We start from the raw sequence: 15,080 nt of genomic DNA, 5'->3' as shown, positions 1-15,080 counted from the left end.
AGTTTGCAAGATAAATTTTAGGCACAGGCAGGACATCTAGCTAGACACGCCCTGCAGGTGTTTGCAAATGAAGAAAGGGGGCTTCTGGAGCGGCCAGGCAAGACAGACTTGAGAGCCATCCATTAGAGGTGATCACTTAAACTGTTACAACTGAGATCAGAAACAAGCCAAGGCAAAGAACAAGAGAGGTTGAGTGCAGATCCTTGAGGAACATGATGTCCTACTTGGCTAGGTGACAGAAGCTCCCATCTTATGCAACACACACACACACACACACACACACACAAGTGCGTGCACACACCCACCCCTCTATGCATGCGCGTCCTTCAACGTACTAGCCCCTGACAGCACCACACACCACAGTTGCACTTGCTCCCAGCTATCTCCTGGTATCAGTTCAGGACTAGGAAATCTCATTTGCCCAAAGCAACCCAAAGGACTGTTCTTTAACCCTTCAGCTTCCAATCTTGACTCTTCCTAGAAATCTGCACACCTTTGAGAGTATGGCAGGGGGACAGCCACTGTTCTTAGACATCGGTAATCCATGCCGTGGCATGAATGAGGACCTGAGAGTACTTTGTTGCGTGGGGGCTGGTGACAGAAACAGTGTGAAGCACCCCAGCAGTCTGATCTCAGATCCCCCGGTCTGGATACACTGAGGCAGACTGGTTTACTCTGGGACCTACGTCAGCCTCTTCCACTAACTGTACCTCAATGTTCCCAACTGAGCATTTTCTAAACTGTATGTTTCATGAGATGGTAGTCCCCTAAGTATAGGCCTCTAAGCTTGTTAAAGCTTCTGAGAAGACTCGAGGTAAAGATGCCTGGTTAAATTTCTGTTCCCGAATGTATTTGACTCAGGCAACATTTTTTTTTAATTAGTGGCTGATTCTGAAGAGAAACTTTGGGGAAAGGCTAGACTATGAGATCTCTAAGACTCCCTCTGGATGTGCTATTCCCCAGACCCATGAGAGTGCAGGCACCTAAAACACAGGGCTGGGCCTCCTGGGAAGTTAACCGTTCGATCTCCTCCCCAGGGAGGCCCCACAGCTGAGTGTGATTGCACAAAACCCCAGAGAGGCAGCCTGAAGAGGTAGCAGCTTCTCCGAAGCATGAGACACACAGCTGCCTGCCAGGATCCCATGTTGGCGGGTATCTGGCCAACTAAACAATTTAACCTGGCCTTTCCTCATTCATTAAGGACCCACACTGCCTATTTCTCAGGCTGAGAACACTCTGGTGGCTCTTGGGTCTGGGCAAGGCTGGCATATGATCACACAGCCATCATTAACCCTCTGCTTTCCTCTCTCCTTTCTTAGCCTTGCTGCTTCCAAGGAGGCTGAAGCTGCCCGCTCCGCGCCCAAACCTATGTCACCCTCGGATTTCCTGGATAAGCTAATGGGGAGAACCTCTGGATATGACGCCAGGATCAGGCCCAACTTTAAAGGTAGAGTAAACTTTCCTTCCAGATCCTCAGGGGTCTGCTTTCCTATATTACAGAAGCAAGCAGCATGGTTTTGTATGCAGATGGTAAACACAGGGTATGAATCCCGTGACTCTTTCCTCGCCCACAGGCAGATATTGTTAGTTGGTTCTGTCTCCTCCCCACCAAGTCCGAAACAAAGCCTCAGAGAATCCCCCTCAGCAGTACCTCTGGTTGCCAGGAGTCAGTAGGTGAATTAAAACCTATTGGCTCCCATTCTGTGCCGAGATGCCCTTCAACAGATGAATGGATAAAGAAGATGTGGTCCATATATATAATGGAATATTACTCAGCCATCAGAAAGGATAAATACCCAACTTTTACATCAACATGGATGGGACTGGAGGAGATTAAGTGAAATAAGTCAAGCAGAGAAAGTCAATTATCATATGGTTTCACTTATTTGTGGCACATAAGGAATAGCATGGAGGACATTAGGAGAAGGAAGGGAAAAATGGGGGGGCAGGAATCAGAGGGAGAGATAAACCATGAGAGACTATGGACTCTGAGAAACAAACAGGGTTCTAGAGGGGAGGGGGGGAGGGGGATTGGTTAGCCCGGTGATGGGTATTAAGGAGGGCACGTACTGCATGGAGCACTGGGTGTTATACGAAAACAATGGATCGTGGATCACCACATCAAAAACCAATAATGTATTGTATGGTGACTAACATAACATAATAAAATTTAAAAAAAAACAAAAAAACAACCTATTGGCTCCCTCTGGTATAATGGACAGATAGACAAACATGAAATGTGGAGAAATAGGTCCATGTTGTGCCTCAGGCACAAACGTATGCTCTGAACTTTGATAAGCCTCTTCCTTTCTCTGGGCTTCAGTTCCTCATCTCTACGGGGATAGAGTTGGCTCTACCTGTGGGTTTTAAACTGTGCCCGAAAAGGAAGCTGAGGGAATAATGAGCAAGCCCACCCTCGCTTCTCTCCCAAGCCATCCTACTTTTATTTGTTTTAGAGAAGAAATTTCCAACTAAAATTCATCAGCTGAAAGTTCCCAGGGATTGATATATAATTTTGAAACGTTCTAGTCTAACTCAGAGTCACAATTTCAAATGGCTACAGGGATTAGGCAGGTCACTTAAATGAGTGAGGTGAGCCAAAAGTAAGGCCAAAGGGAGTTGTAGCAACTGTGGAGAAACAGAGGTGCAGGTCCCTCGAAAGGGGACAGCCTCTCCTTAGCCCCAGCCCACAGTTACCCTGCAGGAATCAGGGCCCCATGTTGCCAGATCATCCAATATTCTAAGAAGAGCCAGAAATCAAGATTTATGCAAAATTTCCTGATCCTAAAAACATGTAAATTCAAACAAAACATGTTTGTGAGCCAGATATGTCCTGTGGGCAACCAATTTACAAATCCTCACCAGAGTGATCTGAGAAGTTTCTTTGAGCTCTTGGGGTCCTACGAGGTCCTGACGTCTGTTACGAGAGGAGGCAGGGCCCCTTTGTCCGAGGACACCCCAGAAGTTGCAGTAATCTCAAGCCACTGAGCAGACTTCTGCAGGTGTGGTCTTGAGGAGCTCCTGGGGATCCTGTGCACTCCGACCGTCCTCCCAGGACCCCTGCAGAAATCTTATTTCAAGGACCAACTGCCAGCCTTCTAATCAATTCTTGATTCCAGATGCCCTTCCTCACTGTTTCTTTTGGCTCAAGTCCAAGACCAAACAAGGGATGTGACAGCTGGTAACAGCTCCCTAATATTTGCTTACGTTGCTCCCCATTCTCTAAGTACCCTTCTCAGAGAGCTCTGCAAATGGAAAGTGGCCTGTGAGATGCACTGGGGTGGGTCGTTGGGGCCCACCTCCCACTCCTGTTTACCTCCAGGCTCTCCTGGCCCCTTCTCCTGAGGCCCGATCTTCCAACATCCTTAGCATGACCTTGGTTCCCTCAAGGGCAGGTAAGTCAGGACCAAGTTTGCTGCTATAGTGTCTGGACCCCAGCCCTTCACCAGGGTCACAACCTCAGACACCCAGAGGGATCAGGTATGACACATGAGTGAAGCTGGATGGGGATAAGAGAAAACCAGAAAGCACAGGCTCAGGGAGCTGCCAGGTAGGAATGCAGGCCCAGGGCAGCAGGCCTTCCGAGGTAAGACTTGAGTCTAGGGTTTTCTGTGAAATCTTCCAAGTTGGCAGCTAAATGACATCTTTTAGAAACACCATTGGCCAAATCGAACACGTTCAAGAGCTGACCACCAGGTTGCCTCCCGCGCCTGGGACAATTTTCCGGAATTCCGGCCCACCACGCCCCCTGCTGGGCTCTCTCAGAACTCCATCCTGAGTGCCGCGGTCTAGCTCTCCAGAGAAAGGAGGAACTCGTTTGTTGAATGTGTATTCATCCAGGGTTCATGTGTTAGTCATCCTTCATGCATAGCACTGCACTTGCACATAGATGGCCCTCAATAAACCTCTCAAAGGTGAATGAATGAACGAATGAACCAAAATACGTGCTAAGGCTTAGAGCAGTTAAGTGACTTTTCCAAGGGATGCCGTCAAGACTAGGATTTTCACTCAGCTACATTTACTCAATTCTTTGTCTAATGCTAGTGATTTGTTGATTTGTTTATTCATTCATTTAATTACTTACTTATTTGCTTAGCAGTGGACAGTTTTAAGAAGTAAACTTTGACCCAGACTATAAAATTATTGAATGAAGACCCTTCTCCCCAGTCTGAGAGCCTTACTTTGAACATCCGGGCCCCAAATCTACAGGACTAGATAATGTCTTAGGTTTTTCCCAAACCTGCAGTGTCTCTACCCCCTTCAGTCCCCTCCAAGTCGGGCTCTGAGCAAGGTACATCTTTCTAGAACACCCCCTCCCCCACCCCCACGCCCCAGAAACTGGGAAGCAAGTTTTCTCTGTTCTCCCTCGTGGTAAGAGCCATGAGGGTTCTCCTGCCCCTGAGTCCTCTGGTCCCTTCACACTTCCACTCAAGGCACAAACAGCATTCCCAAAAGCCCCATACAAACCACAGAGCTCCCGAAAAGGCCGTATATATAAGGCCCTATGACCCTAACACAAGAGGAAGAGGCCTGTGTTGTTTGAAAACTCCACAGAGTGATTAATCACTCAGCAGTTCTCTTCAGGCACCAGAAACCTTGCCTGCTCTTGACTCTCCTGAAGATGGGGTGGCAGAAACAGCAGGCTCGGTCTGCAGAACACAGTGGCAATACAAACCAGAACACAGAAGGAAAGCGTGCGAAAACTGGAGTCCAGTCCTCCCACTGCTGACCTGATAGTGTGACCCGAAGGCCATCACTTGACATATCTGGGCCTCTGTTTCCGCATCTGTAAAATGATCCAGTAGGATCTAGGCCCTTCTAGCGCTGATAGTCTGAATCTTCCTTAAGACTTTGTGTAGGATAATGGCTCCCAGGATCAGGGGCACAGCCTAATACAAACACATACACAAAAGCAAAATTAAACTTCAATATTTAATGAAATATATACATTATCCTGCTGCCAAAGGCAGCCGGATTGTAATTTTCTCGAGGATAATTTAATTTCAGATTTATATCAATGAACCGCACCTCCCCATGGGGTCCCTTTGGCTGGCGCCCTCTCACACACATAAATCAGGATCTAATTTATATGGGTGTCACAGCAGCAGACACTTGCAGGGCCTGGTGGGAACTCTGAGTGCGTCATTTCAAGGCACAGGCAGTAACTCTTTGGGGCATTTTAATGGCATGAGACCGAATGAAAAGAAAAGCCTGGGTCTGAGTCTAAATGAGGGGGAAAAAAATTTTTAATGGGTCTTTGTTTAGGTGGAAGTGACAAGGAGGCAGATTTCCACTCAGCAAAAGGGAAATTTTTTAGCAGACAGAAGTATCCAGCTATGGAAAGAGCTGCTGACGATGAAATGAGTTCCCCACTATCGGAGGTGTTCAAGCACTCAGCCTTGAGTGGGCAGCTGGTGTCACTACAGCAGTGGTCCCTAAACTTGGCTATGTGTGAGAATCACCCTGTTAGCTTGTTAAACAATACACTCTGGGCTAAGCTGCAATGATTCAGGTTCACTGGGTCTGGGGTTGGGCCAAGGAATCTGCAGTTTAAATGGTTCACCAGTGATTCTACTGCAGTTTGGGAAGAAATTGATGAGGTGACCCTTAAGAAACCTTCCAGCCCCCAAATCCTGTAACCTTGTAGTTCACATGGATAGCTTCCATAAGGGAATTCCAAACCAAAGGAGCGCAGAGTGTCTACCCAGATCAAGAGCTACTCTCCCAGACTGATGGGGAAATTGTAACCCAGAAACAGGAAGGGACGTGCCTGAATCAAATAGCCAGTGAGTATTGGAGCTTCAAAAACCCAGGAAGCCCGGCACTCCCTTGGAGGGAAAACCTGGATTCCTCCCACAAGACTGGGTCCCTTCCTGCACACCAAGATTTCTGAAAAGAAGGAAACTTTGACTGAGTTTGGGTAAAATGTTTGGGCTACTTTTTAAAGAGGGACAGAGAGGAATAGGTAACAGGGGACACAAAGACATTTGCTTCCTTCTTTCCACAATCAGAAAACTTGGGTGTGAGTCCTGGCTCCACCACTTGCTGGCTAAATAAGCCCAAGTAAGTTATTAAACTCTCAGCTCCACAGCAGGGACAGTGATTTTGGCCTGGCTCCCTCAGGACCTCATGGGGATCAACAAGAAAGCAGACCTGAAAAAATTCACAGGTTGCACATTGCAATCTTCATGTGAAGGATTATGAGCTATTATCCAAGTCTTTCCCACCTTCAAGGTCAGCTCAAGGTTTATCACCGTCACGAGGTCTTTCCTAATGCCTTGCTCCCCAGAACCTCTCTTATACCTAGACGCCTACTGTTTATAGCAATCTTACCCATAGTCTCACACTCCTCTCTGGTTATTTTATATTGGCCCCCTTGTCAGCTTATGGGGAAGCCCAGTGCTTAAAATCCAGCATTCTACCACTCTGTGACCTTGAGCATGCCCCTTCCTCTCTCCGAACCTCTCTCCTCCAAGTACAGCCAGTCACCAGCTTTGGAATTAGAGAAATCTGAACTCCAACCCTGGCTCAACCACTTACTAGCTGTGTGGTCATGAACAAATAACCTCTCTGAGCCTCTGTTTCCTCATCTGCAAAATGGAGGTAATAACCATATCTTCTGGGGTTGTTGAGAGGATATAATGAGATAGTATCAGTAACATTCTCAGCACAGCAGCAAACCCTGTGATGCTCAGTAGAAGGTAACTGTTCCAATTAATAGTATAAAAATGAAGAGATTGGGTTTCAGCTGGACAGAGGTCCCCTAACAATGAGATCCCAAAGAGCAAATATTCCTCCATGTCTTTCCTATCCTTTGCAGTAGAATTCAAAAAGCTTGCCTGGAAAGTATTTAATAAAGACTTATGGACTTCCCCTGAGGTTCCCTCTGGATTCCTCAGCTGGTAATTCCCATCAACACCCTTTCAGGCAATCATCCTTGGTTCATAAGTTCAAGGCAAGGAACTTGCTGTTCCTTGCGATTCCCAAGATGGCCTCCAAATGTTGGAGCCGTAAATACATTTCAGCCACAAATTAGAAGGCAGCCGATGGGGTTTGGGGAAGGGATTTCAGCCATATGGCAGGACAATGAATCATCCTATGTTAATAAAAGTACATCCTAGCTTAGCCTCTGGTGTTCTGTACCTGGTGCTCGCGTGGGGACCAGGGAATCTGGCACAGTGATGTGGCTGGGAGTCCCTGCTGCTCAGGGGTGGGGTGGAGGGCATGTAAGGGTCTCCTCCACCAAGAGGGATCCATCCCTGAAGTCAGTGTTCCAGGAAGGGGTTCTATCCTGTGGGTTCCTTCCTGGCCATGGAGCTAAGCAGGAAATCTCTCTTGATTGGCAGGTCCCCCGGTGAATGTGAGCTGCAACATTTTCATCAACAGCTTCGGTTCCATTGCTGAGACAACTATGGTGAGTGAGTCAAAATACAGGCTGCTATTTCCTGCTGGGGACATCTCACTCCCAGAAATATGTACCCACTGCATTGGGCTTCCCCAAGGAGGGGGAAATCTGGTGTTTTTTTCAGATCTCCAGTGCATACCGTGCGACTTGGGCATTTTTACTGTCCTATTCAATGTTTTGGGTGAAGACACACATCTGCAAATGGCCAAAGAGAGAGCAGAGCTAGCACATGCCAAACACCCAGGATAACAGAAACAAAATTATAGCAACAGGCTGAAGTTTTAGATGAAAAGAAAATGTAGAGATGCCTGGGTGGCTCAGTCGTTAAGCATCTGCCTTCGGCTCAGGTCATGATCCCAGGGTCCTGGGACTGAGTTCTGCATCGGGCTCCCTGCTCAGTGGGGAGCCTGCTTTTCCCTCTGCCTGCCACTCCCTCTGCTTGTGCTCTCTCTCTCTCTCTCTCTGGCAAATAAATAAATAAAATCTTAAAAAAAAAAAGAAAATGTAAAGAGCTGCTTGTAAGTTTACAATTCAACTGTGCAAGAGCAGAAGGCTGCTTCTAGAAGCCTCAGTGGGTCTACTGGGTTGATTCAACTCCTCTCTCTGCTTTTGTATACATTTCAACATTCTCATAGTAAAAAGTTTAAAATAAATCAACTATACTGGGAAAAAAGACCAGAAGGAAAAAATACCAAAACATTAATAGCAATTATCCCTGGACTGCAGACTTACGGATAATTTTAATTTTCTTCTTTCAGTCTTTCCCTATTTTTTTAATTTCTGCAAGGAGCAAATACTACATTTGTGATTATAAATAAATGCAATGATACTTTAAAAATTTTTTCTCAATCCTTGAAAACAAAACAAAACAAAAAATAAATTGTACTTGTTTTGAAGGGACTGATCTAGCTCGTGAGAAAGGAATTAAAGCAGCCTAAAGTCATCTCTTTATGAGCCAAGTGAGAGCAGCCAGCCAGTCACCAAGTCCTATAGACAGATGTTACTGCCAGGAAATCCTCTAAACCACCCATTTCTGGACATCCCCCTGGCCCTAGTCAAGTTCAGGCTTCCATGGGGCTTGCTCACATTACTGCAGAAGAGTCTGAACTCTCATCCAGCCCCACTCCGAGCCTTCTTTCCCACATACTGGTCTTTCTGAAATACAGATCCAATCACACCATTGCCCTGTTCAACGCCTCCCTGGTGGCTCCCCTTCACCTTCAGCATTAAGCCCCAATTCCTTTGCAAAGCATAGAAGACCCTTGGTGATTCTACCCTGCTTCATCTCTCCTCTCTCTCTCTCTCTCGCTTCCCCTTCTGGATAATGGAAAGCCCTAGAGTTCTCCAGACAGGTGTGTCTCTGTCTGGTGCCACTGAGGACTCTGCCTAGAGCACCAGACCAGCCCCCCTTCCCTTGCTGACTCCTTCCCATGCTCCTCTAAGTCTATGCTGGAATTGCCCGCACAGGAAGCCTGCACACTCTCACACACGGGTACACGTGTGAGTTCACCTGTGTGCTTGCCCCAAGGCTACGATGAGTTCTTCCCACCCATTCTCGTGACACATTTTACAGTGGCCGTAACAGCACTTACCACTCGGGGTGTAACATGTAACAGGGTTAACCGTCTGCTTATTCATCCCTGCTCTCGCCATAACGTAACTTATTTCTGGGGTGGAATCTTGTCTCGTTCCCCGTGGTAACCTCAGCAGCTGGCGCGGTGATTTAATAATGGGTACTCAATAACTTCTTAAAATAAATAAACCAGTCATCAAGTATAGTGTCTGTTGACTCACACAATTATTTGGTCCTAAACATTTATGGAGATTAGATCTAATCTTTCAGTCCCGGACTGGTGAAAATCACTGAGCTCGATCGGTCATGGGGCAAATGGTCCAAAATCTGTCCTTTTGCAAAGAGGCCTGTCTTGATAGGGTCAAGTAGACCCTGCCCGCCTCCAAAGGACAACTGATCAAACTCCCTAAAATTTAATAGGCCTACTATCTCCAAACCGAGATGATCCCACCTGTTGACTAGGAACAAACATGGCTGCTTTTCACTGGGTATCCAGGTCAAAAAAACAAGTTTTTCCACACTTCGAATGGATGTCTCAAGAGCTCCCAATGCTTTTCTTCTTGTCCCTCCCAAATCAGAAGCACATTATTCCTACTCTCTGTGTGGTGACACTCTCCTTGTGGAATGGTACATAGTCATCAGATCAAGTCAGGGACCTCCCAGTTATGTAAAGAACTTGGTTCTTTGAGAACAGGTGTACATACCTGCTCTCCAAGCCCATCTCAACTTGTTTCCCTACAATGGCCGCACAGAGATTTATTTCCTGGGCACAGATTCCTCCTAAAAGAATAGCAGTTTGCCCTTAGCTTGTGTGGTGGTTACAAGCCAGGCTCTGGCCTCACTCACTATATATGAGGAGCCGGTTTGCTTCATGTCTTTAAGCCTCGGTTTCCCCATCTATGAAATCCCAGTGGTGACTTAACATACTGACTTCATCGAGGTATCATGGGTGGAAATTATGTGCAAGAAAGTTTTTGTCACAGTAAATGCTTTTTGTCGGTGCTCTTAATGTTTCCCATGATGATGCTGATGACGACGATGGTGACGACAATGGAGCCTGCAAAGCTGTAACTGATCAGCTGTACCATCCTGAGCCTCCATTTCCCCTCCCCCATGTCTCCTGCCTACCTTTCCAGACTTCAGTCCTGCTGCATTTTGCTCTCTATAGAGACAGCAGAGCAATTAAGACACAATCTTCCTTGGCCAGACAAAACTTAAGGTTCAGCTCTGTGACCCCGGGCGGGGTAGCCTGAGTCAGCCTCCTCATCTGTAGAGTGGGGTACCAGTAGCATCCACCTTGTGACGTGTTGTGAGGATTAAGAGATAAAGCATAGAAAATGCTGAGCACAGTGCTTGACACAAAGTACACACGCAGTGAATATCAGCCATTATTATTAAATACAGCTTATAATTTTCAACACATTTCACACCCACTCTCTCATCTGATTCCTTCACTAAATATTTGGTCTTCCGACCACTGTCTACACAGTAGACATGGTAGACACTATGTCCCCCAGTGTGCAGCTGAGGAAACAGATACGGACACACCAGGCACGGATAAAGATCCAGCTCTCCTGACCCATAGAAGGTGTTCATTGGGCACCACCCTGGCATTACATCAAAGGGCAAAGACTCAGGAAATCGAGGGGCCACAGACCCACACAGCATGCTTAAGCAACCACCTAAGCAGTATCAAAAGCGGAAATCCAACCTCACCTCGTGCCAGGCTCAGGACACCTCAGGGGAAAATAGTACATACTAAAACCAGAGATAGCCCACAAGGTAAGCCCGGGGGACACGGCCCCCTGCGGTGGAGAAGCAGAATCCACAGACGAAGAATGAAGAATTGGCAATGATGTGCCTCCTTGGGAGTGGTCCACAGGTGATATAGTTTTCTCCTTCTTAATTAATGTTAATCCAAAATAGGAGTTACCATGTTCAGCTTGTACATTCCACAATACTGTGATTTCCCCCCCCACTGGGGTCCTTAGTTATCTATATGTGTTTAATTTACTTTGCAGATGATTTCAGAAAAACATAACCTAATATCTCAGAACTAGAAAAACTTTAAGAAGTTGTCTAAGGCAGTCCTTCATTTTACAGAGAGGGAATCTGACGGCTAGAGTGGGGACAGCACGGAGCAAGGTCACACAGCACGAAGCAGGTGTGACAGAAACCCAGGTCTAATGCTCTTTGCATGGCCAAGGCTTCCCCTCACCCTCAGCTTCTTTCTCATCTAGATCCCACCAACCAAACCCTTTGGACCACTTTCCCATTCAAGCCTCTTTCCTTGTCACTCAGAATATGCTTGGAGAGCAAGACTGGACCCATATTAATAACAAGAGCCACATCCACGCCTTAAATGCTACCGCGGGCCAGGCAGCGAGCAGAGCACTTCTGCATATGTCATCTCATTCAGAGCTCACGACAACCGCCATGAGGCACAGAAATGTTATCCCCATTTTACAGATAAGTAAGCTGAGGCTCAGAAAGGTTAAGTCACTTGCATAAAGTCACACAGCTGATCAGTGGCAGAGGTGGAATTTGAACTCAGATCTTATCTCCCCCCAAAGCCCGTCTTCTCCTGAGCCAAATATATAAATATTTAATTCCTGGATGTTGGCATTCCCCAGCCCTTGCTTGTTTCCTTTCATCATAAGGAAATCAGAGATGAAAGGGAGCTTCACTGAATGGACTCCCAGCCCAGCACTCAGTCTCACCGACCACGCAAAGAGCCAGCTGTGCCTCCTGGGCCCGTGGTGATATGGATGTAGTCCCAGTGCCAGAAACTTTCCAGGCTGTGTCTGTTCTCCAAGAGCAGCAGTATAAACAGCTGGAGTCCCCAGGCCTGACTATCTGCGTCCCAGCGCCTGGCTTTATTCACCGGCGCTAACAGACCTGAAGCAGAGAGAGGCAGCCAGAAAAGCAACAGGGGTCTCTACCCATTCCCGACGAGGGGAGGGCTGAAGCTGCCAGCCCTTCATCTGACCTTTCCAGGGACTTTCATTGAGGCGATGCAGAAAACAAAGGTAGGGTTGGAACGGGAATGGAAAAAAGGGAAGACGGAAGGGGGTCCTGAACTAGAGCAGCCCCCTTGGCAGGCTACAAGAGAAAGATTGGGAGCTAGAAGCCAGAGGGATCCATCCAGCTTGTCTGGACACGCGGAAGTGTGCACTAAGTGCTTACACTACAGCATCCATGTGTCTGTGTAGTATGTATGCCCCTGTATACACTGTGGGACTATGTGTTTGTGCAAATGTGGATGCACATAGGCATGTGTACATGTATACACTAGCTTAGATACTGAAACAGGTAACCTCCAAGAGAAGCGTGTATGACCAAGTACAGGTATGAACATAAGTATGTCTGCTTCTGTGGTCATAAATGTACACGTAAATAAGTACGGATTGCATGTTTCTGTGTGCACACATATATGTAAGAATATGTACAAGTACTTAAGAGTGAATGTACATGAAGTGTCTTGTCTTCAGTTACACAACTGTATATGGGGATTTGTGGGTAGATGAGCACATATTTAAGTATACGTCAGCATTTGAGTGAGCACATTTATGTGTGTATGCACGTGCGTGTGAATGTGTGTACACACAATTACATGTGAATAAGTGAAAGAGTATTTAAATGTGTATCAGTACGTGAGTACGAGTACGTGTATGCATGTGTGCAGGTGTGAGTGTGCACGCGTGGGGACACACCGAGAGCTGGAATTCATGTGTAAACAAATGTGAGAGACACAGAGTGTGTGCGTGTGTGTATATGTGTGTCTGTGTGTGTGTATGGACGTCCTTTGGGCATGAATCCCAGTACGTCCATTATTAGGACCTGTGCTCCGGCCTCTCTTGCCAAGTCTTGGGCTAGCCTGCCATAGAGACAGGCACACTCTGTCCAGGACCCCCAGGGATTGGTGACAGCCTATCCAACTATAGTCCACAAGTTTGGCCTCATTTGTAGGTATTAAGGAGCAATGGACAGAGTCCTGACCCAGAAGTCAAGAGACCAGGAGTTGAGTTCTAACTCTGCCACAATTTCATGCTACTGATACTCAGTCCCTGCTAGGTATCTGGCTCCAAGAATGGTGTGTAAAACACACGAGTAATAGGTATGAAAGACTTTCATGAATGCTATAGAAAGGCAAAGGATTGTTAACTACTGAACCAATCAGCCAAGGACTCCAATACATAAGCCTGAGGAGATGCCTTCTTGGTTTTTTTCCTTCTGTTCCCTATTTATTCATTTATGCTTTCCACCTCCATGTATTAAGGTCCTATATGTGCTGAACATGGCACTAAGCTCTAGGAATAGAGTTCTGTTTTATTCATATTAGTCTAGGCTTTCCTGCTGCAACAAATAACCCCCCAAATCTCAAAGTCTTAAAACAACAAAGATTGATTTATCACTCATCTCAAGTCTGCTACAGATCCAGGGGATTCTCCAAGACTACTATCCTGGATGTCGTGGCTGAGCATTACATCTCCATATCAATATGTGATTTCACATTTGTCGTGCAAGGGAAGAAAGCACTGAAGGCTTGAGCACCTCATTCTCCAAAGGAAGTCACGTGGCCTTGCCTGAAGAAAAGTGTGATCCCCCCTCATCCCCAGAAGTAAACGGAATAGTAGTTCTCTGCCTTCTTGTTTGGAGACGGTGAACAACAAAACCAAAGGTGACAACACAGTGTGATGAGAGAGATCACAGGACACTATGGGACATAGCGAATCATGACAACCCATAGCAATATTGGCCAACACTTAGGTCCTATGTGCCGGGTACTGTGAAAATGCTGTTGTGTGACTTTGGGTAATTTTTCTAAAGTGGAAATCTGTTCATGGTACTCTCCATGTTAAAACCTTCCAGCAGAGAATGATGTCACGGAATGACCCAACTGTAAGAGGGTTTTAAGAAACCTGTTTGTGTTCAACGGTGCTAAAAGAGGGGGAAAGTCAAGTAAGAAAAGACAATAGTATCCAATGGGTTTGGCAGTGGGGGCTGCAGGAAGGGGAGCGTGTATGAAATTAGGGAATGTAACATCAGGGGCATGGAGAAAGCAGAAGACGAACTGAAGCAAAGACAGTAGGAAAATAATTCTTCCAAAAAGCTTGGCTGTGAAGAGAAGGTGAGGTGGCAGTGTTTGTCATTTATTGACCACTTTATTGAAAACCAAGCATCTGTGCTTAGCAAATTATGGGGATTATCCCATGTAATCCAACAATCCCATTTTATAGAAGAGGAAACCGAAGCTCAGGGGGGCTTAATTCACCGAAGGCTTTCCAGCCGATAAATGTCCTCACCAGTTACTACCCCCCCGGCTGCCTGACTTCTAAAGCCCTGCTCTTGGCCCAGCCCACCTGCTCAGCATGGGGCAAGAGGAAAGGTGGCAGAGCCAAGGGGACAATGGGCCATCAGAGGACATGACCTCATCCTGGTCTTCGGCACTGTGGTCTGGCTAATCAGTAGGATTTGTGCAATTCTATCAGAACTTGCATCACAACAAGACCTTGTCCATCCATCCCTTTGGATATTTGCAAATGAGACCTCAAGATACACAAGGACAGCTACCACTACCCCTTAGTCCAACCCTAAATGTTAATACATTGTTTGGGAAGCAGTACTTTACAACTCCAACCTACTTCTGGGATCAACTGATTGAATAAAGCAGATACATTGAGTCATGAAGATAAAACTAAATCCATCTACTTTTTTCCAACCCTGCTGATGTCAGTCTAGGTGACATCATCTTTCTCCTACTTGACTAAAACAACCTCCTACCTGGCTTCCGAGCCTCCCCTCGTCCTGTCCCCTACTGCTTCCCATAGTGGCTAGAGGAATTTTTTGAAGCCCTCAATCCAATCACAGCATTCTCCTGCTTCAAGCCCCGCAGCAGCTTCTCTTCCTCTATTCTGTTCTGTTCCCTCCACCCAGACAGATCTCTGTGTGAAATGGCTCCTTCTCATCCTGCAGGGCTCAGGTATCTCTTCAGAGAGCTCTTCCCTGACTCCCTATCTAAAAATGATCTCCCTTCCAGTCACTATCACATCACTATGTTCCTTGAAGCAACGTCTCAAATGTAAACAGTCACTCGTTTGT

The 15,080-nt window shown here is 46.6% G+C and overlaps 1 protein-coding gene across 2 annotated transcripts in view; it reads left to right on the top strand.

Annotated features, from left to right (window-relative positions):
• The window catches only part of GLRA1 (glycine receptor alpha 1), an 81,169-nt gene that overhangs the window by 31,575 nt on the left and 34,514 nt on the right, over nt 1–15,080 (top strand). For both annotated transcript variants that reach the window (XM_032395271.1, XM_032395272.1), the window contains exons 2-3: nt 1,320–1,447; nt 7,347–7,414. In XM_032395271.1, the coding sequence (XP_032251162.1) occupies nt 1,320–1,447; nt 7,347–7,414 (196 nt within the window). The remainder of the gene's footprint in view (nt 1–1,319; nt 1,448–7,346; nt 7,415–15,080) is intronic.

The sequence above is a fragment of the Phoca vitulina genome, unplaced genomic scaffold, assembly GCF_004348235.1.
Source record: "Phoca vitulina isolate PV1807 unplaced genomic scaffold, GSC_HSeal_1.0 scaffold83, whole genome shotgun sequence".
Taxonomy (NCBI): Eukaryota; Metazoa; Chordata; class Mammalia; order Carnivora; family Phocidae; genus Phoca; species Phoca vitulina.
This window is presented reverse-complemented; position numbering and strand designations above follow the sequence as displayed.